The 25,125-nt window shown below is 46.0% G+C and overlaps 1 protein-coding gene across 8 annotated transcripts in view; it reads right to left on the reverse strand.

The window, feature by feature from the left end:
- Window positions 1–4,542: 4,542 nt before the first annotated feature.
- NR2E3 (nuclear receptor subfamily 2 group E member 3) overlaps window positions 4,543–25,125 on the reverse strand; it is a 242,011-nt gene continuing 221,428 nt past the window's right edge. For 7 of the 8 annotated variants that reach the window (XM_085643970.1, XM_085643972.1, XM_085643973.1 and 4 more), the window contains 5 exons: window positions 24,391–24,657; window positions 19,128–19,306; window positions 17,222–17,462; window positions 7,105–7,210; window positions 4,543–6,070 (listed from right to left, as the gene is read on the reverse strand). In XM_085643970.1, coding sequence (XP_085500096.1) covers window positions 5,938–6,070; window positions 7,105–7,210; window positions 17,222–17,462; window positions 19,128–19,306; window positions 24,391–24,657 — 926 coding nt within the window. In that variant the 3' untranslated portion in view covers window positions 4,543–5,937. Of the gene's footprint in view, window positions 6,071–7,104; window positions 7,211–17,221; window positions 17,463–19,127; window positions 19,307–24,390; window positions 24,752–25,125 lie in introns of all 8 variants that reach the window. The other variant, XM_085643977.1, reaches the window with a different exon arrangement.

Consider the following 25,125-nt stretch of genomic DNA (forward strand, 5'->3'; position numbering starts at 1 on the left):
GCTCTAGCTGTCACTCCCAGGGCGGAGTGGGGTGGATGAGGAGCTGCACGATGCAAACCTACCGGTGTGCACAGGCTATGCTGAAATTTTTCTACCGATACAGTCCAGAGCCTTGGTATATTCTAGAGGTGAGGAATCTGCAATAAGACAGAGATTATACCTAGTTGACTGACCAGTGCTCCATCTCCAGAGGCTCTTGTCACACACAAAGCCAGGACACCATCCAATTAGATACAAAGAAGTGCACAGGCAACAGGCTTTCTCCATCAATGCACCTATGATATATCACCGATCAGAACTGCCCCTAACCAGCTCCAATTTAGAAAAAAGCTTTAAACTTAACTCTTTAAAGAACAGTACATCATGATGTAGTAACAATCCACAAACAAGTTACCCCTCCTATGATGTGTTGACTGTGTCTTTGCTCACTGGTTATACTCTATAGTCTTTTGGCTAGGTTTGCGCTATTTAAATAGAATATACAGAAATTCATCCCAGAGTCATGTTACCTTGTCTCTGTACACATACATATCAATGACATATTCCCTTATGCCATAGTAGTTAGAACACACACGTCTGAGACGTGTATCCCAGAGTGGTACACATATATTTTCATTACATATAACCCTACTCTAGGATTGCATACCTGAACATCAGGAGCATATTACAGTATCCTCATGCCAGAACATTACTCCGCTTCAGAGTATTAAGCATGGCCAATGGCTATTACAATATTCCAAAGTAGTACATATATTACATAGGACTGTCTAGAACATCCCAGGATAATATATTTTCTAGGCACCTTCAGCTTTCATGTGATATATATGTACATGTGAAGGGTGCATGACACCTTCCCACAATAAATAAGTAAGGTAAAATGTTGCTCCAATAGTAAAGATTGAGATAGGGACGAATGGAGTCCTTACTTAGTAGACAGTACACTCTTCAGCGCAAAGACGACTACATATTAATGCATGATTTAGTATGCTCCAAAGCGACTAGCCTACTTCTGCTTCTACTGCAGGAGTTTGGCTTGCGGGAATGAATTAATACAATTTTAAAGAAATGTTTGAGCAGGTTCTGGTGTGAACACAGTCTCTGGAGTGCGTGGCTCCGCCAGCAGTGTACACCGCCTGCCTGTTGCATATCACACTACCCACCAGGGGTTAAAAGCTCGACATACATTAGGATAGAATGACTCCTTGCACCTTCAATTAGCTAATTTACCAATTGAGCACACAAAGTGAAGAAGGATACCTGATGACTGTATTCACTGCTGCGTAAGTCAAGCGATCTCTCTGCAGCGTGCAGCAACATTAAGTGCGACAATCTACTGTTCGGACTGAAGGAGTGACCAGAGCTACCCGGATATACACTTACATTGATTAGATTATTCAGCCAAAGTCAAACTCAACTAGTCCAAATGTTTTGCATAATCACCCTCTGGAAGATCACTGCTCCTGTCTGAAGGATCTGCTCGATCCCTGTAACTGGTCAAGGGCTACATTCGCCCCGAGGACAGCTGTAAGTTCAGCAGAGGGTCCACTTCCTATTGAATGCCGAAGACACACAAATATGCGTTTGCAAAACGACTTAGATTTCCATTCCCCTATCACCCACCGCCTACATCATCTCAAGCATTGGAAGGGAGAAAGATTCCTCTGTGTGAATAAAGACTATTTTTACTACCACAGCAAATACTGTGGTTGAGTCATACCTTTGTTGGTCATGTATGTTCTCCCTGTAGAGTCTTGAGACGCACCACAAGGTGAAATTCTCTCACCGTGTACCTTTATGACTACGTGAGTGCACCTGTATTAGGCTATTCACAGACCAAACTGTGTCCAGGCACCGCTCCCTCAATCTCTGAGCCTTCACCTGGAATGAAAATAGTAGTACGTGTAGGTGCTTGCCGATGGGACGGACACTGTGTAAAGAGTGTTACCCTGAGAATAACAATAAAGAGGGGACTTGGCCTGGCAGTTCAGGTTGGACTGTTCCTACTGGAGCAGGACAAAGGCGGAGGTACATGTGGCTGGTTCCTGTCTGAGGTCAGTAGTTGGCAAAAAAAATGTGTTATTTAGACAGAAATCAGATATCGTAAACAGAAATATTGTGGACAAAAATATCTTGTCAAGAATATCAAGGACAGAAATATCTTGAAGGTAAGTTTCTATAGGTAAGCAAAGTTTTACTATAAATAACTCCACATCTATGTACCTTGACGATATATATATCATCAAGTTAAGTAGATGTGGAGCTAGCTATATAAAATCTATACTTACCTATTTACACATATCTTCTCAATATGTTGGTCCTCGATACATTGACACGATAATATGTCCACACGATATTTCTGTTTCCGATATTTTGTCAGTGATCCAGTAATGCACTGGGGTCCGGATCTGAGTAGTTAACAGTGGCAGAGATTAATTCAAACACTCCACCCATAACTTTCTGCTTTCTTCACTGTGTAAACAGTATCGGTGAGTTCCTTATATGAGTACCGCAGCATTGACCTTCTGAGACAGGCCATCTATGGAGGGATGGAAAGAAGTTCCTCCTGCGAAGAGTTCACACCTCTCCAAGGGACATAAGAGAAGTTGTCCTTAAATAAATCAGGGTTACATTGTTAAATGCCTGTGAAATATAGACATGTACCATTAAAACGCACACCCCACACGTTCTTTTCAGGCCCTAGACCGGACACACAGTAGCATTCTGGGCCACCTGGGTTAATACGGCTGATTATTAAAAATGCCAGCATTCTAGCATCACCTCTTTGTCTTTCTGAAATACTATCAGCAGTTGTTTACACCAAAACAACTCACCTGGATTGATAACTAGAACAGTAAGAATCCTTGCACTTGAAATTACCTGTGACTCCTCACCCACACATACAAGGCCCTTCACAACACTGGACCCGCATACCTGAACAGCCGCCTCTCCTTCCACACACCCAAAAGACACCTCCGATCAGCCCAGCTCTCACTGGCCACCGTCCCACATATCAGCAAGACTAATACGGGAGGAAAGTCCTTCTCCTACCACGCCGCCAAAGCCTGGAACAGCCTCCCCCTCTAGCAATCTCTCACATTGCCCCAGTACAGAAGGACTTCAAGACCTGGCTTTTTGGGTGACCCCCAGCACTCAACGGAGCCACCAACCCCTAATGACAAAACCAAGAGAGAAATCCAAACAGGTTCAACTTAGCCCTGCAGCTGTAATCAAAATGCCATCCTGCTCTGCAACCAACAATCATTCTGCAACCAACCATCATTCTATCTCAAGTCCCAGCCTGAACACTTGGACTCAGATTTACTAACCTCTTGTGTTGCCATTACGTCGTGCAAAGGCAGCGCAAGGGCGTAAAGTGATATCTTCTAGCCACGCAAAGCCACTTTGTGTGGCTCTATGTGGCTTAGTAAATTCAGAGTAATGCAAGGCGGTGCAAATCACTGTCTTGCGTGGCTCAGCTTTAGGAAGCCATCCCCCCATTCATTTTGGTGCATTCTCAAATTTTCTAAGGGTAGGAAACTTGGTAATGCTTAAAGAGGCGTAACGAGGAGAAATATTTTTATTTCTCTTTGTTATTTCCTCTTTCTACTTGTTCTTTATACTGAAAAACACATAGAAAGAGGAAAATGCCTCTGATGAATGTTTTTGTATTCCTTCCTGCACAAAAACAATCCTGCCTGTAATGCTGGCACCTTTGTACCATGGTGTATGGGTGCCTGCATTGATGCTAGTGAGAAAGAGCAGGAGTCCGCCATATTTTTGTAAATATGGCGCATTCCTGCTCCCTCCATTTGACGCAGAACTGCTGAGCGAGTTGTCTTGTTGCGTTGCGTCAAGGTTTAGCAAGTCTGTCCCTTAATTCATAAGGGCAAGGCAGTTGTTAGCATCCAAAAGATCCAAAAATTAGCCAGTTGTAATAGACTAAAACAGGATTTATTAAGGAAAGTAAGTGTCCCTTCTAAAGATCCTCAAAGATCTGCAAAAAATGATGATTTGCTCCTTAAAGAGCGAGTCGAAAGAGGGATCATGAGAGACGTCATTGTTCCCCCCTTTCAGGCTCACTCTCCTTAATGAGTGATCTAGATTACCGAATAATTTGTAATTTTGCCTACTTTTCCAAACCAAAATAAAAGCCTAAACATTGAACTATTCTAAAACGCTTTTTTCTGTGCCCATCACATTTGGTGGTAGCTACTGACAAATATCAGAGTGGGACCTTCCCGGTGCCGCTTGGACTCTAACTGGCCCATCAAAATATCCTGTGGCGCTATGAAGCATCCATGAAGCGATGTGCATTGCTATATACACTCCAAAATAAAGTTAGTGATAAAATGATATGTTTGCAAATGAAAACAATAGCTTTGCCAAATAAACATGTTTAAACTGCACAGGGTACCCCAAGAGAAGTTTGATACCTTTCAACATTATAAGTTGTGCAGACAGAGGATGTGGAGACTGATATGGCCCACTTTCTATTTTCACCAGCCAAAGTACTTCTGGTTTAAAACACAAACCAAAACCAGGTGCAGAGAACATTTTTAATTAAATAAGTACAGGGTTCCAAACTTCCACGCCCCGCTTCCCTCTCAGGTAACTACAAACGCCACCTGGGAGCAAAGTCTAAAAGGCCTTTAATTAATATTGTTGTTCTCAATTTGTTTTCTGGCAAGATGACTTGAGCATGCCTGGGTTGGTCAGCAGCCCATGGGCTCAGACTGACTCGTGCTAAGAGGTGCAGTGGTTCTAGGGGAGGATACCCTTCCACCAAAGACTGACTGCTACATGACTGAAAACAAATAGTGCAATATCAACACCCGTGATGAAAGCGCCCATTCGTAAACGCAGAAATGAACTGACATCTCATCACAAATAAATTCATTACAGTCAAAATCTTCATATTTAGTTGTACAAACTGAAACCCCGCCCAAAAAAGCTCCTACAGTGACACAAAATACACTTAGAGATGGGTGATTTGATTTTATCTTTCTCAGTGTGAGGTAAGTACAAGATACTGAAATGGACACTTCGTTGCAGTGTTCTCAGATCCAGCTTTGCACAACTCAAAGAGGACACAGTTCTGCTGCAAGGATTTTTGGTGCTGAAGGTGAAGTGAAATTGTGCTTCACCCCACCAGCAAGGAGGCCCATTTAATACTTCTGGGACGGATTCCAATGCCTCCTAACCAGAGGCCTCCTAGGCATCTTCCTAGATTTGCTGTGCTGTAATAAAATTCTGTCAGGACACTTTATGGGGTATTTCAGTCTGTAAAATAGAAGCTGTTACCCAGACTGCCTCACTGAATCTTTTCCTATTGTCCTTAGCAGGTCCTGAGAGCATGGTCAGTCAGTACCTCGCATCGCGTGATCAGTGAAGTTGGACAAGCCCTATAGAGTCCATGTCCGTTACCTTGACTTGCGCTTGTGTGCTTGCGCAGAAGGATTATTAGCACAACCGCTTGTTGCAGTAACTGACATCCCAAGAGGCAGAAACGTGTTACATATACATAGACACTGTGTCCTTATAACCCTTGGCGAAATACTTTCTTTTCAGCCTTGATTGACCAGAGAGACCCTAGCAGTTACTTGCACTCTTTTCTTGTTGTTCAACACATAATACTGACTACAAAATAACAATAAAGATCATCTCTCCTGGGTGGTGTAGTTTGCAGCAAGGGCTGTGTCATAATAGGGGCCCAGTCTATGGAAATCCTGCTTTTCCTCCATACTGACCAAGCCATCACGCGGAGTGGGCTCCTGAGGACCACCGCTGCACAGAAGGACCACGATGCTGGCACAGTCAGTAGGCCACGTTGGATTACCTACGGAGTCCTCCCCGCCAAGAGAACAGGCAGTAGGGCGGGATGGATGGTGCATTGCAAGGGGTTTTGTGGAGCCGAAGGCAGAGAGCAAGCAGCATTGTCTAGTTCTTGAACATGTCACAAAGCAGTTTCTCCATCGGGGTATTGCCAATGGTTCTGTGAAAAAAGAGAAGCTCGATGTGGTCAGAAGAAATGAACCTCAGTGAGGGGAGTAGAAGCAGCAACTTCCCAAACCTGAAAGAAACAAGAAAGAGCACAATCCAGTTACCCTCTAGCTTTATTTTTTAATAGGTTGTATTAATAGGTTGTATCAACCTGTTCATGCCACATGTTAAGAAACAGCGACGCTTAGGCTCACAGAAGTCAGATGCTAAAATCACAGGTGGATAAACTCCCTCAGTACCCAGGGTTTCATGCTGATTTATCAACCTCTATCATCACCAGCATGACTGAGGTCCACTGGATCCATCACATGAGCTAATAACTGCAGAAATGATGTAATTATGAGACCGTGTTCTTCTGCCGCAGCCCCTAACAGCGTAGAATTACCGTGTGTAATACTTCAACATAATTTAATACTAAGTGACTGAGACTAAGAGATCTCTCACCCAGAGGTTGATGTACACTTAGTTCGAAATCACCACTTCTCCAACTCGTCCTATGCCATTGAAAGAAAACTGCTTGTGAAAGACTATCAATAAAGAGTGATCGGCTACCAAGACAATCAATAGCACCAAAGAGCAACAGCTTAAGGATAGCTGATCAACAGAATTTTCCTAAGTCAATAACTAGGTATTACCTACTAAAAACAGTGTTAAAGACCATGTAGAGACATTACTAGTATCTACTATAAACTCATGGAATTTAAAATATGTGAGCAAAAACCTCATTTTGTTAACAAGCCCAGCCTTCTCATAAATTGGTTGTAAAAAAACATTGTTTTTAAAGTATTTTGTTATCTGTTTTTTAGTTTTCCCCTTCATTGGTATTTACAAAGAGGGAAATATCAAATCCTAGCCCACAACTCACAGGAGGAGGATGTCTGTCTGCAGTCAGAGATGTTTTGTCAGCATTGTCCAGGGCAGAAGCAAATCACATGGTAAGAACAAATGTCGGGAGGAGCAAAACACGGTAGTCAAAACCAGCAGCCAGCCCATTCCCAACAAAGCATGCATCAGTGACCCAGGAGTGAACATCATAATACCCGTGTCTGATACAGTTCCTGCTGATTATCATGTAGGACTCAACAGAGTCATTGACTGCGTTACCTGACAAGCTGGTTTGGGTAGTGTGCACGGTCGTGTTGCCCCAGCATCATCTGTGACTGGTCCTGCAGATTTTCAACTTGTTCAGGATCCTTCAAGCCTCGGGTTTCTGCACAAAGGTAAGTACATGTTTTAAACTAAACTTATGACATTTTAATGTTTCCCAGCAGAGTTTAAAGTAACTAATAAAGCTGGGAACTAAAGTAAATAGTGGAAAAAAGCAATAGACTTCAAATGGTCTGACAATCTCCAGAATAGCACATTATTTTATATATTTTACAAATCAAGTTTTCAATTATTGCTTTCACTCTGATTTCTTGATGTGCAATCTTCATTGAATTACATATGCTTTATTTTCTGATTCACCAACATTTTTTTGGTCACTTATTATCAATAAGAGCTAATAGTGTATTCATGAATCGGAAAGAGATGATAGTTATAGATTCCTTGCCTTAGAATTACCCCCAGACATCAGACTGGATCTGGAGAATTTTATTCTTAACAGTACCCCTGCGCGTCGGTAGGTGGCGTCGGTCGACTCCGCTTTCGTCATTGGGGTCGTGGTCACCGGGATGATGTTGCAGTGTCTACGTAGACACCGCCCCTGCGCGCTGACGTCAGTTCTTTCTTTTTTCACTCCAGCCAGCGCAGATCCGGAGAGAGCGTGCCCCATAGTCCCTTTTTGACTAAAACTTGCTTTTACTTTTGTCAACATCTTTTACGTGTCCTTCAACTACTGGCGTACATAGGGATTTCCCATCGACGGACTGGCTTCAAGCCTTGTGACTCTTGTCACAAGGTGATGTCTGTTACGGATGTGCACCTCGTGTGCCTCTGTTGCCTGGAGCGCGACTACGACCCAAAGTCGTGCTCCGACTGTCAGGCCATGAACCCAAAGTCTTTGCGGGAGCGGTCCCGAAAGCTTCTGGAGGCCCGGCAGTCAGCTTCATGCCGCTCGAGGTCCCAGTCGTGAGGAAGGTCTTGGGACCGGTCACGGAGCCATCACCACTCGTCATCAAGTCTTCGCACACCTCGGGTAAGTCGAAGCACAAGAAGAAGGCGAAGAAGCATCATCGCTCTTTGCCTTCTCCTCGTCCGTCAGCTGACGTGATGCGGGAAACAGAGCGTCGTCGCTTTTTGGCTCTGCCTTCGGAGCCCAATTCTGGGACGACTCCGTGCTTCCCTCCCTTTCCGGGAGCCGGGGCGTCCCCTGCCCGGCTTCAAGCTTTCTATGAAGCGCTGCATAGCATCTTTGGGCAGCCCGACTCCACCGGCACGCCTTCAGGCGTTGCGGACTCGGCTGGAGGCCGTGGGCCTTCGAGGCTGGAGACTTTGGCACCGAAAGGCCCACGAGGATCCAGGCCTGGATCGGAATCAGTGCCAGTCGACCTCACAGTACCTTCCCCGGCGCAGATTCCAGTGGCAACGCCCCGATGCCGGTTGCACCCCCACCCTGCGTGGACCCCAGCCTCATCCCCGACATGGACACGGAGCTGGTCCAGTGCCGACCGGCACCAGTTCAGGTGCCGACCCGTACTTTTTTACCTCTATTTTTTCCTGGCATTCCCTATAGTCCTGATTGGCAGCTAGAGAAGGATGAGGAGGACTGGGAGGGGTCTGGTGACCCTCTAGCAGACCAACTATAGGAGCCGAACTGGCAAGAAGAGTTGGGTGAGGCCAGTGGTCTCATCAGACCTTGGTATGCCTTCTCCCCCTACCGTGGCTATGGAGGAGAGGGCCTCCTACGCTGTGGTGTTGCGTAGGTGTAGGAGAGTGGCATCGACTGCATAGTTGCCCCCAACTTTTTGCTGATGTTTTGACTGTTTTTATGACTTTAGCCAGGCTGTGACCCCGCTATCCAGGATCCCAGCCTATCTGCTTCCTCTGTTAAACGATGTGAGTACCCTAGGTACTAACCAATTGGATGCTGAGGGTGCCCTGACAGTCCCTTGTAGATGGTACCCTAGGTACCTAGGGCATGGGTCCCTCAGTAGGCCTACCAGGGCTGCAGCACTTATTGTGCCACCCTGGGACAGCCATACAAACTGACACCACCAGACCACTACTGTAGTCTGGGTAAGGTGGTGCTAGCACCCCTTACAGGGATATAGGTAGCCTATATCCCACCCCATTACAACACATGTACTCTCATGGGTCACAACTATGGCAGGCCTTGCTAATCCTACAAGGCAGGGTGCTGAGGTATGTGTGAGGGGGGGACCTCTACATGAGTAGGACCTCCCTGCAACCTTCGTAAAATCATTGCTGGGTTGTTTGTAGTGTAGCCATACCATATACTCTTAACTTTGCTGCTCTTACGAACTTCGTCGACTTCCAGCAACCTCAAGGTGGGTTTCCTAAGCATCCTAGAGGCCAGTGAGCGTGCACAGCAAACCTGAGCACCGTGGACTGCGTGGGTGCCGAGATTCCCAATTCCACAGGACACCAGCCACCTCATGCATAGCACACGACCCTGACTATTGGGGAAATTGTGCTTCAGCCCATTTTTGAGCCAGCCACCAAGCAGCATTTGTGCCAAAGATCAGCACCCTAGCCCCCTCCGGTGGCCCGTGGGTGCCCTTTTACGCACTCCAAATTGCCGCCTCCCATGGTCCCTTGTCTCTCAACTTGTGGGCCCCAGCAGAGGTCTATTTCAACAATCAAGAGTTCCCCTGGTTGCTCCAGGCCTGCTCTACAGTCTCCCCAAAGGAGATCTCTCCCAGACCTCGTGGGTCTGTACTGTAGCAGATTTGTTCATCTTGCGTGGGTTGCGGTTGCCAAGGCTTAGTGGATCCAATCCGGACACTAACACCGCAGCGACCCTCATCCAGCATGGGATAGTTGCCCTCCAGAAACTGGCCTTCCTTGAAGCCTCCCGAAGCCCGTGGCTGCAGATCCAAGCTATACCACTTCCCACCTGAAGCACCCGACATCGAAGGGCTAATTGCTTTGAGCCTCCTGGTCACTTTGCCGTGACCCAGACTCTGTCCCCTCTGCTTTCAGGTTCTTCTCTACAATCTTCACATCTTTGATCTTCACGGCATCATCGACGTTTTTGGCTAGCAGCGCTTTTGAACATTTTCCTATAGAAAATCAGCCCGCGACCCGACATCGAAAACGACCTATGCACCCGGCTCCCCTGGGGCAGGTAACAGTGGTACCTCGGTACTCTCGTGGTAGTGGGCTCCTCAAAAGCTTAAGTCTAAAGTTTTAACTTTGTACTGCTGCTAGAAGTGACTTTAATCTGTGTAATTTCAACCGCGACATTCTCCATAGGCTATTATAGAGATCCCGATAGCAGCTATTTCCACTGCACGTGCCTCCCGTGGGTCCCCTTCCTCATAACCTGGGGTGGATTCTTAAGGGGCCAGCGATCCTAAATGCCCTAGGCATTGTCTGTAGAATTGTCGTGGTTCTTATACCACTTTTTTGATATATGGTTTGGTCCCCCCCTGGGGCCCTGTGATTCCTGTGCTATTTATTGTGTTTATAAATGCTTGTTTGAATTGTAACTTTGCCACTTGCCTCATCAAGAGACTGTGGGATTCTGTCTAGAATAAATACATATATTTTATATGTATACCTGTGTGGGCTACTCTTTCATTTGGTTATTCAAGAGGTTATTATGGTAAAACAATAAGCTTAACACTCCTTCAAGACTTAGCCTGAAGGCTGCTCTCCACAGCTACCACTAGGATAGCTTTCTTTAAAGGTTGTCTTAAACCTATCATCAATAAGAGTCGAATTGGACTGGTGCAAGGTGTCCCCATAACTAGGAGACAGCATATGCCAGGCCAACTTCTCACAGTAGGGTAGATGAGGCCTTGGGCCTTGAGCCTCCTACGGTGGCTGTCAGGACTAAACTCTTGACTGAGGTGCTTCAGATGGCAGTGGCCTCTTCGCAGCCCCTACTGCCTTTCAATGGGGCCTCACTGACATCCTTCTGGGCACTTGGTCCAAGCCCAGCACAGGGGCTCCGGTGGATAGGATAATTGCCTGACGCCACCGCCTGGCCCCGGGCTACTCACTTTTCCTCTCCCAACACCCTACCCCCGAGAGCTTGGTGGTCCAAGCCTAGACATCAAAAGGCTTGTTCCCTACTGCCACCCCAGACAGGGAATCCAAGAAGCTGGACCATCTTGGGAAGAAGATGTTTTCCTCCGCAAGGTTAGGAGTGTGGTCGGTGAACACCGCATGTCTCTTGGGCTGTTGTACACACTCTGTGTGGGACACGGTTGTGCAAGTACTGCCACAGTGCCCGGAGGAGGCCCGGGCCATGCTCATTGGTGCTGTTGCAGAGGGTCGAGACGCAGAAAATGTCACCATCAGGTGTGGACTGGATACCGCCGACTTGCTGGGTAGAACGATTTATACATTAGTAGCCCTGAGGAGCTACGCCTGGTGAGGTCCACTGGCTTCTCTGGGGATGTTCAATCGACCTTTTTGGACATGCCCTTTGATGGCCGTCACATGTTTAGCGACAATGCGGACAACGCGCTCGAGCGCTTCAAGGATTCTAGGGCTACGGCCAGATCCTTGGGCCTCGCTACCATCACTCGCCTCATGCAGTCTGCCTTTCGCCCCTTTCGTGGCTATGGAAGGGGTGCCCCACCATGCTCCACCCAGAGCCACAGGCCTGTGCAAGCTACCCAGCCTCTGCGTGGCCGGGGACGTGGGACCCAATGTTGTGGCATTGGGGGCCAGCAGGCGGGCCAGTACACCAATGCCCCCCGTAGAAGCCTCCAAATCTTCCTAGTCCGACTTTTCAGGGCAACCACTTGCCAGTGGGCAGCAGGATCCGCCATCACCTCCCCAACTGGCGCAACATCACGTCGGACAGGTGGGTTTTGCAGATAGTCCGAAGGGGCTACTCCCTCCCCATTAAGATGAACCCTCCCTCCATGCCACCTACACTCCATCACATGTCGGAGGATCATTTGGCCCTCTCTGCCAGGAAGTTACGGCTCTCTTGGCCAAGGGAGCTATAGAACGCGTCCCTGTACCAGAAGTAGGGGTGGGTGGAATTAGCGAAAGTGCCTTTCGCAAAATATCGCGAAACGGCACAAAATCTCCGCGATCACGCGAAAATATTATTTACCCAAGAAGATGCCACCGTTTTGTGCAATACCTCTACTCAACTCGAGTACTTTCTACTGGCTAATCAGTAAGTGCTACCTCGTTGGGTAAATGTATAGTGCTTTTCCTACACTACAGCTGCGTAAAGGGCCAGAAGAGTTGTCTCCAGTGGCAATGTGTGTCTGTAACTTTGCCACAGCGCCGAAAGGCGCTAGGGTCCCTTGAGTGAGATGTCCATCATCATAGCGGGAAATGGGCGGGAAGAAATTGCATAAAGCTAGTGTGTTTGGAGCGGGGCCTAACGGGCGGGGCTTCTAGGCCAGTTCACATGCCTCTTGTTTATAAAGGGTCAGAGCAGTGTCTCTGAGGCAGACAAGGAGAAGGAACCGCCTTGGCACAGGAACTACACGAGGATTGCGCTCGAGTAAATCAAGGATGCAAAGACCACCGTCAAGGATTACAGCTATCATTTCAGGGTGGAAATGGGGAGAAGGCACATATGCTTAACCACGCTCACGAATTCTACACAAGGATTGCGCTCGAGAAAATGAAGGATGCAAAGACCACCATGAAGGATGTGTGTCTGTAACGGCGCCGACGGCCCTGGGGTCCCTCGAGTCAGCTGTCCATCATAGTGGAGGAAAGGGCGGGAAGACGTTGCCCACCGCTGGTGTGTGGGGCGGGGCCAAACGGGCGGGGCTTCCATGCAGTTCACATGCCTCTTCCAGAGACCGATCAGAGCAGCAGAAGAGGAGACAGAACCTCCTGGGGTCAGGAACTACAAGGGGATTGCGCTCGAGAAAGTCATGGCTGCACAGAGCTCCATCAAAGATCACAGCTAATTTTTGACGGTAGATATGGGGAGAAAAGCACACCGGCCCAGCCTCGACCTAGCTCTGTGCTGATTAATGCGTTACTGAATTTGAGCTTCAACTCGGGCCCCCGCTTTATTTATATCTGTAAGTGCTTCCTGTTGAGGTTTAATTTTTGTGACAGGACTCATTCAAGGCGACAATTTTCGTTCCCTCGCGGATCGCGAAAATGTTGACATTTTCGTGTTCCGCGCGGAACGTGAAAATGTCGAATTGTCGCAATTTCCGCGAGTGGAACGGAAATTGTCGCCCACCCCTAGCCAGAAGTAGGTTGTGGTTGCTACTCCCACTACTTCCTAGTGCCCAAGAAAGACAAAGGCCTCCGTCCTATCTTAGACCTCAGGGACGTCAACTGCTTCCTCCGGAAGGAGAAGTTCAAGATGTTAACTTTGGCTCAGGTCTTGTCTGCTCTCGACCCTGGAGACTGGATGGTAGCGTTGGAATTGCAGGACGCTAACTTTCACATCCCAGTCTTGCCTGCCCTTCGGCGTTACCTACGGTTCACGGTAGGCCACGAGCATTTTCAGTTCACCGAGCTCCCTTTTGGCCTTACCAGCACCCCTCGGGTGTTCACAAAAGTGATGGCGCTTGTCGCAGGTCATCTGGACACATCAGGGGTTCCAGTCTTCCCCTAACTCGATGACTAGCTGTTGAAGGCAGGCTAACCCCAGGCTGTTGTTTCACACCTCGAGAGTACGGCTGACGTCCTGCAGTTGCTGGGGTTCACAATCAACGTGCCGAAGTCACACCTGATTCCCTCTCAGAAGCTCCTTTTCATCTGCGCAGTTCTGGACACAGCACAGTTTTTGGTCTATCCTCCCAAACAACGAGTTTGAGATATTCGGGCTTTGATACCAATGTTTCATCCTCTATTCTCTGTGAGAATGACCCTGAGGCTGCTGGGCCTTATGGCCTCCTGCATCCTTCTGGCAGATCATGCCAGGTGGCATATACGGGCTCTGCAGTGGGACCTGAAGTTCCAGTTGGCGCAGCATCAGGGGAAACTTTCAGATGTCGTTCAGATCTCGGCGGGCCTGCAAGTCAGTTGCAGTGGTGACTCACAAACCAGGATTGGGTCAGCGGCAGATCCCTCTCCCTTCCCCAACCGGAGTTCACAGTAGTGACGGATGCGTCACTTCTGGAATGGGGCAGCCACATGGGGGAGGCGGAGATCAGAGGTCTCTGGTCTCTGACGGAGTCTGGGTTCCACATCAACCTTTTGGAGCTGCGGGCGATTTGTCTTGCACTGAAGGCATTCCTTCCCTCTGTCAAAGGAAGAGTAGTGCAGGTGTTCACGGACAACACTGCCACCATGTGGTACTGCAACAAACAGGGCTGAGTGGGGTTGTGGGCCCTATGTCAAGATGCTCTTTACCTTTGGACATCGCTGGAACATCAGGGATTATCCCTGGCGGTTCAACACCTGGCAGGTTCCCTGAACGCCAGGGCGGACGAACTCAGCCGCCGGTGCATGATGGATCATGAATGGCGTTTACACTCGGAGATGGTCTCTTTCTGCAGTGGGGAAAGCCTTGATTAGATCTATTCGCCACTGAAGAGAACACTCAATGTCAACAGTTCTGCGAATTTCCAAGGTGGCACTCGCTCGGCGAAGCCTTTCGTTGCGAGTAGAACTGTGGCCTCCTGTACGCCTTTCCGCCTTTACCACTTCTACCCAGAGTGTTGAAGAAGATCAAGCGTGACCGGGCCCAAGTCATTCTTGTGGCTCTGGACTGGACACGAAGAGTCTGGTACCCTGAGCTCTTGAGTATGGCCATTAATCCTCCGATCAGACTGCCTCTTCAGGAGAATCTTCTGTCACAGCAGCAGGGGGACAGACCTCCACCCGAACCTGTCCAGTCTCCACCTCCTTGCGTGGAGATTGAGCGGTGACAGTTGACAGCTTTCGACCTTCCTCCCGAAGTCTGTAATGTCATCTTGGCAGTCAGGCGTCCCTCCACTAAAATGGTATATGCCTGTTGATGGAACACATTTGTGGCATTGTGCACAGCAAAGGCTGTGGATCCCCTTTCTGCCCCTCTTTCTGAGTTTCTTATCTTCATTCTTTCTTTGGCCCAGCAGGCCTCAGCTCCTGGCACTCTGAAAGGCTATCTTTCGGCCATTTTGGCCTTTCTTCACCTTCCTGATCAGCCTTCTCTTTTCAAGTCCCCAATTGTTAACAGGTTTCTGAAGGACATTACTCATCTCTTTCCTCCTTCTCCTTTCGTAATGCCCCAGTGGGACTTGAACCTTGTGCTCATTTATCTTATGTGTGCTCCCTTTGAGCCACTACATAATTGTCCTCCTCGTCTCCTCACTTTGATGACTGTTTTCTTGCTTGCCATCACATCTGCTCGCAGGGTGAGTGAGCTTCAACCCTTATCTTCCAGGTCTCCCTTTCCTGCTGTCCATCCGGACAAAGTAGTCCTCCTTACTAGGCCCTCTTTTCTGCCCAAAGAGGTTACCTCTTTCCACATAGGACAGACCATAACATTGCCCACTTTCTTCTCGCCTCCGCACCCTTCCAAAGATGAGGAGAGACTCCACTGTCTGGATCCAAAACGTGCGTTGTCTTTCTACCTTGACCACACCAAAGACTTCCTGGTGGACGATCAACTCATCGTGGGTTATGTGGGTACCAAGAAAGGTCGGGAAGTGCACAAACGTACCATCTATCGATTGGTCGTCCTCTGCATTAAGATCTGTTATTCTTAGGCTAAAAAGGATCCTCCAGTAGGACTGAGCGCCCACTCTACCAGAGCGACAGCATCTACTACTGCTTTGCGATGTGATGTTCCGCTGGTTGACATCTGCCAGGCAGCCACGTGGGCATCCCTGCACACATTCACAAAACATTACTGCCTGTACAGCCATGTCCGGAGAGACGGCTTTTTCTGCCATTATGTTCTCCAGGACTTCCTGATGTGAACTTGGTTTGCACGGGGCTGGTATTGCTGGGGTATCTATTCTAAGGTAAGAAATCTATAACTACGGTCTCTTTCAGATGAACAAGTTACTTACCTGTGGTAACGATGTATCTGTAAGAGACATTAGTAATTGTAGATTTCTTACCACCCCACCCATCCTCCCCGTTCGGCGAACTGACTTCTAGGGATAGGGACTCCCTTACAGGGCCCTAGTAATGTGCACTAGTGGTCAATATCTTGCATGGCCTTGCGCTTCTGGTGTGGAAAGTCGTGTCAGAACTGAAATCAGCGGGCAGTGGCAGCGTCTAAGTAGACAGCGCATCGTCATCCCCGCGACCACGAAGCCAATGATGAACAAGGAGTCAACCGACGCCACCTACCGACACGCAAGGCTACTGCTAATAAAAAATGTCTTAGGATCCAGTCTGACGCCTGAGGGTAATTTTAAGGTAAGGAATCTATAACTACATAATGTCTCTTACAGATACATCGTTACCGAAGGTAAGTAACTTGTTCTTCAGATTGTTGTTTATAACATTATGAACTTTAGAAATATCTTTAACTATTGTGCAACTTTTGTATCAAATGCAAATCAGTACTAAACCACTAAATGTGCATTGAAAGTTCTCTAATATCGTAAAACGCATTGAAGGAACTAAAAAGTACAAAATTGTTAATAGTCTTTTAACATTGTGACTCCCACATAGGGACTGAAAAAAAGCCATAGCCCAAAGGTTAAGATTTTTGCGATTTTCTTCTCATTAGAGAGCATGAGATGCTTTAAGCCCTCAGATGACAAGCGTGTAGCGCATATCTTTTAGGAAGACACTATGCATATCTGGCCGTCAGTGCTTTTCCTCCAAGTAACAAACTCCTCAAACTCAAACCTTGCTAGTAGGGTCTAATACAAGAGAACCCCCTACCGCACCATATATGATCGTGATTTGTCCATTCCCTGCTCCTATATGGACTGTTTAGTTGCTATCTAGATTTGAACAATAAAGATCCCAATACATAATCACAAAGCACCACGCTATTTCTTCATTTAACCAAAATCATTATAATATACTCAACTACGTCCCTCTTTTAAGTGTGTGTTAATTTTTAGCTGTTAAATAACAAGAATGGTTTTCATTGGGTAGGATTCATTAAATATACCTAGCTAGAGGAGACTGTATATTTTACACAAATGGAGGCATCCCTTCTTAAAAATATTTGCATTGAGGGCTTGAATGATGTCCGTACCTGGCTTGAAGAGCACTATAGCTTTCATACAGGCGAATTCTGTGGGATCCACATTGATAGACTTGAAGCGTGCAATAGTTTCCTGCAGGCTTCGAATATCTATACCAGATGACACTGCTTTTCCATTTATGCTTGGTGAGAGTTCAGGCACAGAGAGTAGCGGACAGTTTTCCAAAGGCATTGACCACTGGATGGCGCATAGAAGGAACAACTCACTCCAGGCCTCTTCCAATAAGATCACCTTGAAGAGGGAAGAAAGACAGAGAAAATTGACATTTACCCACAAAAAATTTATTCTTGTATCATAAGATATCTCTTCAATTAAATAATCCAGTCTGGTTAACAGTTATTCAATGAAATTATCTCACTGCTTAGCACTGCGAAGTCTGTGAGACAGCTAAATATTATCAAGCAATTTATTATTGTAATATATTTCATGTTGTTTAACCCAAATCTTTATCTCGCCCTTAATCCCTAATTCAGTTTCAGCTTTCATTGTGAGGTCGATCCCTACACAATTCTCAGTTCAACTTGTAGTGAAAACCCACAACCTTTAATTTGTGCTCAGTCCCAAACTCAGCCTAAACCACTGTTTCCTAACTTTCTTATCAACCCCCCCAACCAAGGGCTAGCTGCTTTCATTTCATTATCACCCATTTCAGACTTGACTGAAATCAATATATACTCAAACACTAACTCAAACTTCAGTTCAAGACACAGTCATGAATGTCCACTTGAACATAAGTTGACATCTCGATTCATAGAAATACTGTTTAGTTTATAAATCACATACTGACTTGAAACCAAATTTAATCTCCACCATCAGCCTTTTTTGAACGGTTAAATCATGAGTGCCAACATGGGCAAGTCAAAGTCAAAAAATCTAAATCCAGATAAATCTGCATAAAAATAATGTCCCAATTTTAAATTCTGCCATCAGTCAAACTACACAGCTCACTTCACCCCAATTCCCATTCTTACCTCCAGTCCAATTCATGATTCCAATCTAACCGTGTCACTAACTTAGGGGCATACCAACAAGGGCTTTTTTTGCTTTAAAAGCCAAAAAAGCAGAGCTAAAACTAGCGCCCTATCAGCAACAGGGTGCTAACACGCAAATTTGCATGTTAGCACCCTTTTACTCTATACTTCCCCTTGCATCTCTAATGAGATGCAAAGGAGGCATTCCAGAGTAAAATAATAGGAGAAATATCGCTAATTGACATTTCTCCTATTATCAAGGATATCGTTAACCCTATTAGCGATAAAAAAAGCAGCGCTAACCGCGGTTAACGCTGCTTTTTTACGTCTGGTATTTTACTGACTTAGCCATGATATCCTATGTAAGGCGGATATCATGGCTAAGTATGTCTATCCCTATCAGCTAGCTATTGCCAAACCTTGTGGGATTATTGCTGTATTTCCAGCGATAATCTCACAATTGGCAGCTTGTGCTCTGAATTTTATCGCTTTGGAGATAAGCGTTGCTGATAGCACACTATCTCCACGATAAAATTCAGAGTTGGCTGGCAATAATTATCCTCACGCTAAGAGCGCTGAGCGATTATTATCGCCGGCCCTTGCTGATATGCCCCTTGGTGCTCCATCGTTTCCCCAGTTTTGATTTCTGAGGGATTCCCAGATGAACATCAACCTGACTACCAACTCCAGGATTTGTTTGAGGCCAAGAGCCTACTGCTATATCAGTACTGCACACGCACCAAGTGCAGGTAAATGTTGTTCCAGGGGGCCAACCCCATCCCAAACTCTAGAAGCTCTCGAACCACATCCCACACAAACCACCACGCTGACAGAATCCACAAATTCAATGCCACAGTATCTGCAACCTTAGAGGAGCATTTAAGGTCAGACGCCCTCTCACCATCCTACAGAAGGCATGATTTACCTGGTCCCTAAAGGGAAGGTTGGAGAAGACGGGGAGGTTTTTAGCCCACTTGACAGCCATGAAGAGGAGCCGGGCTGACGTCTCGTAGATGCTCTCAGGACTGGGAGGGTATGTTGACATCTGGTACTCTGTTGAAGAACGCTCTGGTTCGTTGCTTGTCACATCAATGTTTTCATCGGCTGACGAGAAGAAAAAGATTCTGTCAAGGTATTGCTCGAACCCTCTCAAGAAATAACATTAATGCGAAAGCCCTTTCAGACCCCTGATCACGGCTGTTCCTTAAGGCCTTAGCATGGTTTTCAGGGTCTGGTGTGGGGCTGGTTCCACTGTATCCGTGTGAGACAAGAATATTTTGGAAAATGTCAGCATGATGAAAAAAAAAAAAATGTATTAGCCTATCAGAACACAGGACTTCCAAGAAGACCCTATGATGTCCCATCATGTGTATTTGCCATTTCGACCAACAGTTTACCTCACTGAAAAGCAAGGGAAATGGCACTGCAACTTTCCATTTAGGAATCATCCGTGTAAAGTTTGAAGTAAGACAAAAATAGAACCATTTTACAACATTTTTGCTGCTTGTGCTCTGTGGAACTGAGCAGAAAGGAGATGCACGTGGTTTGTTTGTTATTTTTGGCATCTTTCAAATCTGCGAAGTATCCAAAATTAGTTTACCTCATTCCTTGTTATGAACAAAAAAAATGGTGCAAATTTAGTTTGGCACATTTTTTCCCGATATTATTTATGGAGCAGCGCCTACTTTTAATCCATCATTATTTATTTCACAAGCAGCAAAAATGGTGCGGATTTATCTGCTCCATTTTTGCCAGGTGCAAAACGGTAGATGCTATTGTCGAAAGTTTAAATACATTTACAACGTCTACAACAAAAGAAAAATGCTTTTATTTAATGAGTAAATATGTTGCTCGTTAGTGTTTCTTATTTATTTAAAAACTGTCTTAATCAAAGTGCCTTGACACAACTATTTGATGTAGTTTTACTATAATCTAGTGAGTCTTACTAAACTGAAGCTTGTTTTAATCAAAGTGCCTTGACACAACTATTTACTATTCGCTTGCCCAACTTGCTTGAGAATAGCTTATTTTGGCAAATATCCTAGAGAAGGCTGCTTGCGACATTTTATAGTTTTAATTCTATTACCAGATGATAAAGAGCGTGAGTGTACATAGACAGTATTCGCAGTAAGGACTCACTTGTGAGGATGCGTTACAGAATGACATTCATGTGAAATTGGTCTGGACTTTACTGGAAAGGCATTTATTGGGCTTATTGCTTAAAAGTGTCATTGGAGGAAGATGAATTTGGGAAGCAAGCATAAGACCTGTTGTCTGGTGTACTTTTTAGTAGACATATTTCCCAGAGGCTTTGGAGTTTACATGCAGGTGCATACATTTTTAATTGGTCAGGTTAAAGTGATGGAACCTGATGCAGTGTTGTGGGGACATTGGATTGGCTTTGGGTATTATTATTGAGATTCTAGAGCTGCGGCCAGAGTGAAAACATTATTGGATTGTTTGGAGAAAGCCAGGGAGACAACAATTTGAGTATCGTCAGCATAGGAAGTGAGGGAAAATCCAAAAGATTTATTTAGCTTGCCAATGAGGTTGGAAAAGTTCCTTAGTGGAATTTGTAGCTGATTCAATTCTATTAATAAAATAGGCTTCTTTTACTGTAAGTATTTTCCCCTTGTAGATGCTGAAGGACTACTTATACTTGACTTTTTCAAGATTGTTGCACTCTAGTCTCCATCTTTTCTCTTGCCTCCTGCCGCTCTGCATGAGAGCCCTCAGGTCTTGTAAGAACCAAGGTGCAGAGACATTATTTCTCTTATATCTGGCAGTGCTAGGTGGAGCCAAGGTACAGACAGCAGTGTGTATTGAGTGATGGCTAAAATCAGCTCATCGGAGAGGAGGGGTACAGAGTCTTCTAACAATTTGGAGAAATGTTCCAAATCAACTTTGTGCTAGACTCGAGTGAATGTTGTACTGGGAGAGGCTCTAAAATGGTGATGAGGGGCTATGACTATAATATGAAACAGAATGGCGCTATGGTCTGACCAAGCTAAGGGAAGAATATTTGTAATGGCCAATGAGGTGTTACTGGTAAAAATACCATCCAAGGTGTGACTCGCCGAGTGAGTAGGGCCATCGACCAATTGCAATAGACCTAAAGAGGACAAGGTCTGGAGAAAACCTATTGTATCTGTGTTTGACTGGGCCACGAGATGAAAATAAGTCACCCCACACCATATAAATACTAGAAAGAATATTAGACTCTAGAAGGCTACTGAATTCTGACGGAATTCCTGCAAGAAAATTAAACATGGGCCAGGTGGGCAGTGGTCCATGCTACCCTTGAAAAACTGGAACTTAGAGAGTGCAATATTAATGGAGAGTGCCTCACGGAAAAGCAGTTTGACTTGTCAGGCTTGAGGTGGTCTTACCCCAAACTTTTTGTCTTATTCCCTCATTTATGCTGGTCTCGTTTTGTTGGCCTCAGGACACTGTGCACCTTACAACTGCCAACCAGTGCTAAAGTGTGTGTGCTCACTCCCTAAAATATGGTAACATTGGCTTACGCCCAATTTGCACATTCATTTTACACTAATTGTGTCACCCACTTAAGTAGCCTGTCAAACATGCCTCAGGCCTGCCATTACAGTCTGTGTGTGCAGTTTAAACTGCCATTTTGACCTGGTGAAATAAACCTTTTACCAGGCCTAAACCTTCCTTTTTAATACATATGGCATCTGTAGGGTGAGCCCTAAACAATCCATAAGGCAGGGTGCAATGTGTTTAAAAGGTTGGACATGTGGGTAATATATGTTCACCTCCTGTGGCCCTGTCCCGAGACTCCATCCTAATAGACAATTAACAAGAACTGTAAACAAAGTTGAGACTTAAAATTGTTGAATATAACCATACTCAATGCCCTATCCACGCCCATATTGTTTAACCTAAGCAAATGTATGTACAATGTACAATTGTCTATATGCCTTTCTTACCTGCTAATAAAAGGAATTGTTAAAAAAACAGTTGGACATGTACAAACTCTTAAATTTGTTTTTATTACTGCAAGGCCTTCCTCTCCGATAGGATAACATTGGGTTGCCTTATTACGTTTAATAAGTTCTAACCTCCAATAAGGAGCAGGTAGGAATATTGAGTTTAGTATCTAAAGAAGTGTAATTTAAAACCCTCTTTAATGCTAAAGTTGGATTTTAAATCACAATTCTGAAAATGCCACTTTTAGAAAGTTGGCATTTTCTTATCCTAACCATTTGGTGCCTGCAGCCTAGGAGAGGATGTGGCGTTACGAACTGAGCTGCAGACTTTGAAGCAGGTGGGAACCAGGTTCGAGTCTCGGTGTCGGCATCAACATCCTGTGATTCTTGGCAAATCACTTAATCTCCCTGTGCCTACAGTTCAACGCCTTGATACCCTCACAGGTGAATTGCCACACTACACAAATCTTGGATTTATTTATCCTGGGTCATATGGCTAGGTGTAGATGGCAGTTGGAATTTGTGTATTGCTCCAAGACAGTGAGACAAAGGGGGAATAGGTGTTAGGGGGAATAGGTGTTGTCAGGATGGGCCTTCTCTGAGTTGACAGGGGGGAGGAGCTGTCACCTACCACACTTGCTTATCACAAAAGCTCTGCCTGAGCACACTTAAAAAGGGTTAGACACTACTCCTTTATGTTACCAGACAAGCTTGGGCCATGGCAGGGAAGTAGGAAATTCCAAATACCTCTGGGGGTGGAAACCTCCAGAACCTTCTCCTCCTTCTAAGCTAGCACCAAGTTTGAATGAAGGACCCTCAGACCCAACTCTTCAGGACACCTCTGGAAATGTGGATACTACAGAAGGACTACTATGCTGCTCAGCCGCCAGAAGGACTGCTAAACTGCTGCCTTATTACTCTACTGCCCTGCTGCCCTACTTGATGAGAAGAAAGATTTGACCAGCACTCTTCATACCAGGCTGAAGTGACTCCAAGGGTTGGCTGACTGACCTCCTGTCTGAGCTACAGCAACATAACATGCCACACCACAAAGGTCTCCCTGCAATTGCCAAGCTGACCTGCTGCCTCGACCTGCAACTGGACCTGAGGCCTGCTGGTCTCTGCTGGAGTGAGTTCCTGATCCCCCAAGAGATGCCCTTCAGGCCCTGGACCCTTTGTGTGCATAAGTTGAGCTCCCTCTTCAAGAAAAGGAGAAATCCTGAGGTTTTGTGCTCTTTGCTACTCTGAAGAGGCTTGTTTATGCCAAGACCTTGCTGCCTGTGCCGCCCACCAACTCGAAGCTCCGGTTATCCTGACTCTTAGGCTACAGCATCGACAGTCCAGGGTGGATACCGACGCGAATTTCTAGCAATGACCATCTGCGACGTCCAAGAGTATCTTAGTGCTACAGTGGTGACTGTCTGCGACACCCGGCCTGATCTTTATGCTACAGTGACGATCGTCCACTTCGCTTTCCCTGACCCTTGCAGCCCCCTCCACCGCGAATGGAACAGTTCACGCTGGACTTTAAAGGTTTCTCTTTCGGCAGATTAACCTGGTGTCTGTATGTGGCCCACGCTCCATTGCGGTCGGCCTGAACTTGTGACTTTCACCCAGTCACGCACCACCAGATCGCAAGTGGTGTATTTTTGCTTTTAAGTGCTTTTCTTATCCTAAATCTTTGAAACTGCATATTTCTGGTTATACTGCTTGGATTTTTGTTGTTTTGGTCTCAAGTAATTTATTTAATTGTACTCTATATCTCTAAATGGGTGTGGTGTTTTCCTTGTGTGGTGTTTTCACTTTATTACCTTTTGAAGTGCTGCAAAAATACTTTACACATTGCCTCTAAGTTTAGCCTGACTACTTTTGTGCGAAGCTACCAGAGGGTTAAGCACAGGTTAATTTGGGGTTTGCTTGTCTGTCATCCTTACAAGAATTGTGGTTGCTGCTTGAGTGGGGTTTCATCCCCTGAACCACTAACCAACTTCCTACTTCATAGCATTTCTTTAGAGCCAGTCTAAACTATCTGAGGGGCCTATAGAGATCAGACAAATTTGAAACCGGACATAATCCATTCTGTCTCAGCAGCCTGTCTGCCACTTTAGACACCACCCCACCTATGTCCTCATCCTCATGGGGCAGTCCACATATAGAGAACGTAAGTAGTTCAGGGTGAATTAACTGCAAGTGGTTTATCTAGCTCCAAGTAGACACAAACAATGAAATGTAACTCACCATCTTCAGGCTCTAGCTTCGCACAGGTCTCAGCCGTCATCAAGCTAGCCATGAAGCGGTGGTTGTTGGGAGGAGTCTGTGCCCTGGTAGCCTGGGGTCTGGATATTGTGGCAGAGACTGGTAACCTCAGGTTTTGCAGTGTAGGACAGGAAGGTAGAGGAGGGTCCCGTGTTGTAGCAAGATGTTCAGATCTGCTGTCGGAGTCCAGTTCGATGCTGTCAAGCCGGACCTGCGCGGTGCTCCGTGGCTGACGCTCATTCTGTACCGCTGTGGGATAAACCATCCGGTACACAACAAGGGTGAGAGAGAAACAGGAAGGCGGAAGGTAAACGTCAGATGAGTTACGTGATCTGCAACGTGGCTAGAAATGCAATGCAAGAGACACGAACAATACATATGGTCACTCAACTGTCGAAATCCTATGCTTGCAACACGCCACATGCAGAGAATGCAAAAGGTTATTGGGGTTGCACCAACCATATAATTTGGGGGAAAGCATATTTGAAATTCGTTAAAAGCAATGCAACAAACAATTTGGAAGAGGAAACATGTGGAACTAAGGATTTTGGGGTGGAAGGCCGGGGAGATGACAGGTAGTTGAAGGGGGTGCATTATATCATATTATTAATCGGCATTTGTAGAGCACAGCACTGTAACTCTTGGGGGTATCTGAGCGCTGGGGTGTGAGATCTCATTCGAAAATCCTGGTCTTGAAGAAATGGCGAGAAGAGGGAA

This window comes from Triturus cristatus, chromosome 3_1 (genome assembly GCF_964204655.1).
Source record: "Triturus cristatus chromosome 3_1, aTriCri1.1, whole genome shotgun sequence".
Classification (NCBI taxonomy): Eukaryota; Metazoa; Chordata; class Amphibia; order Caudata; family Salamandridae; genus Triturus; species Triturus cristatus.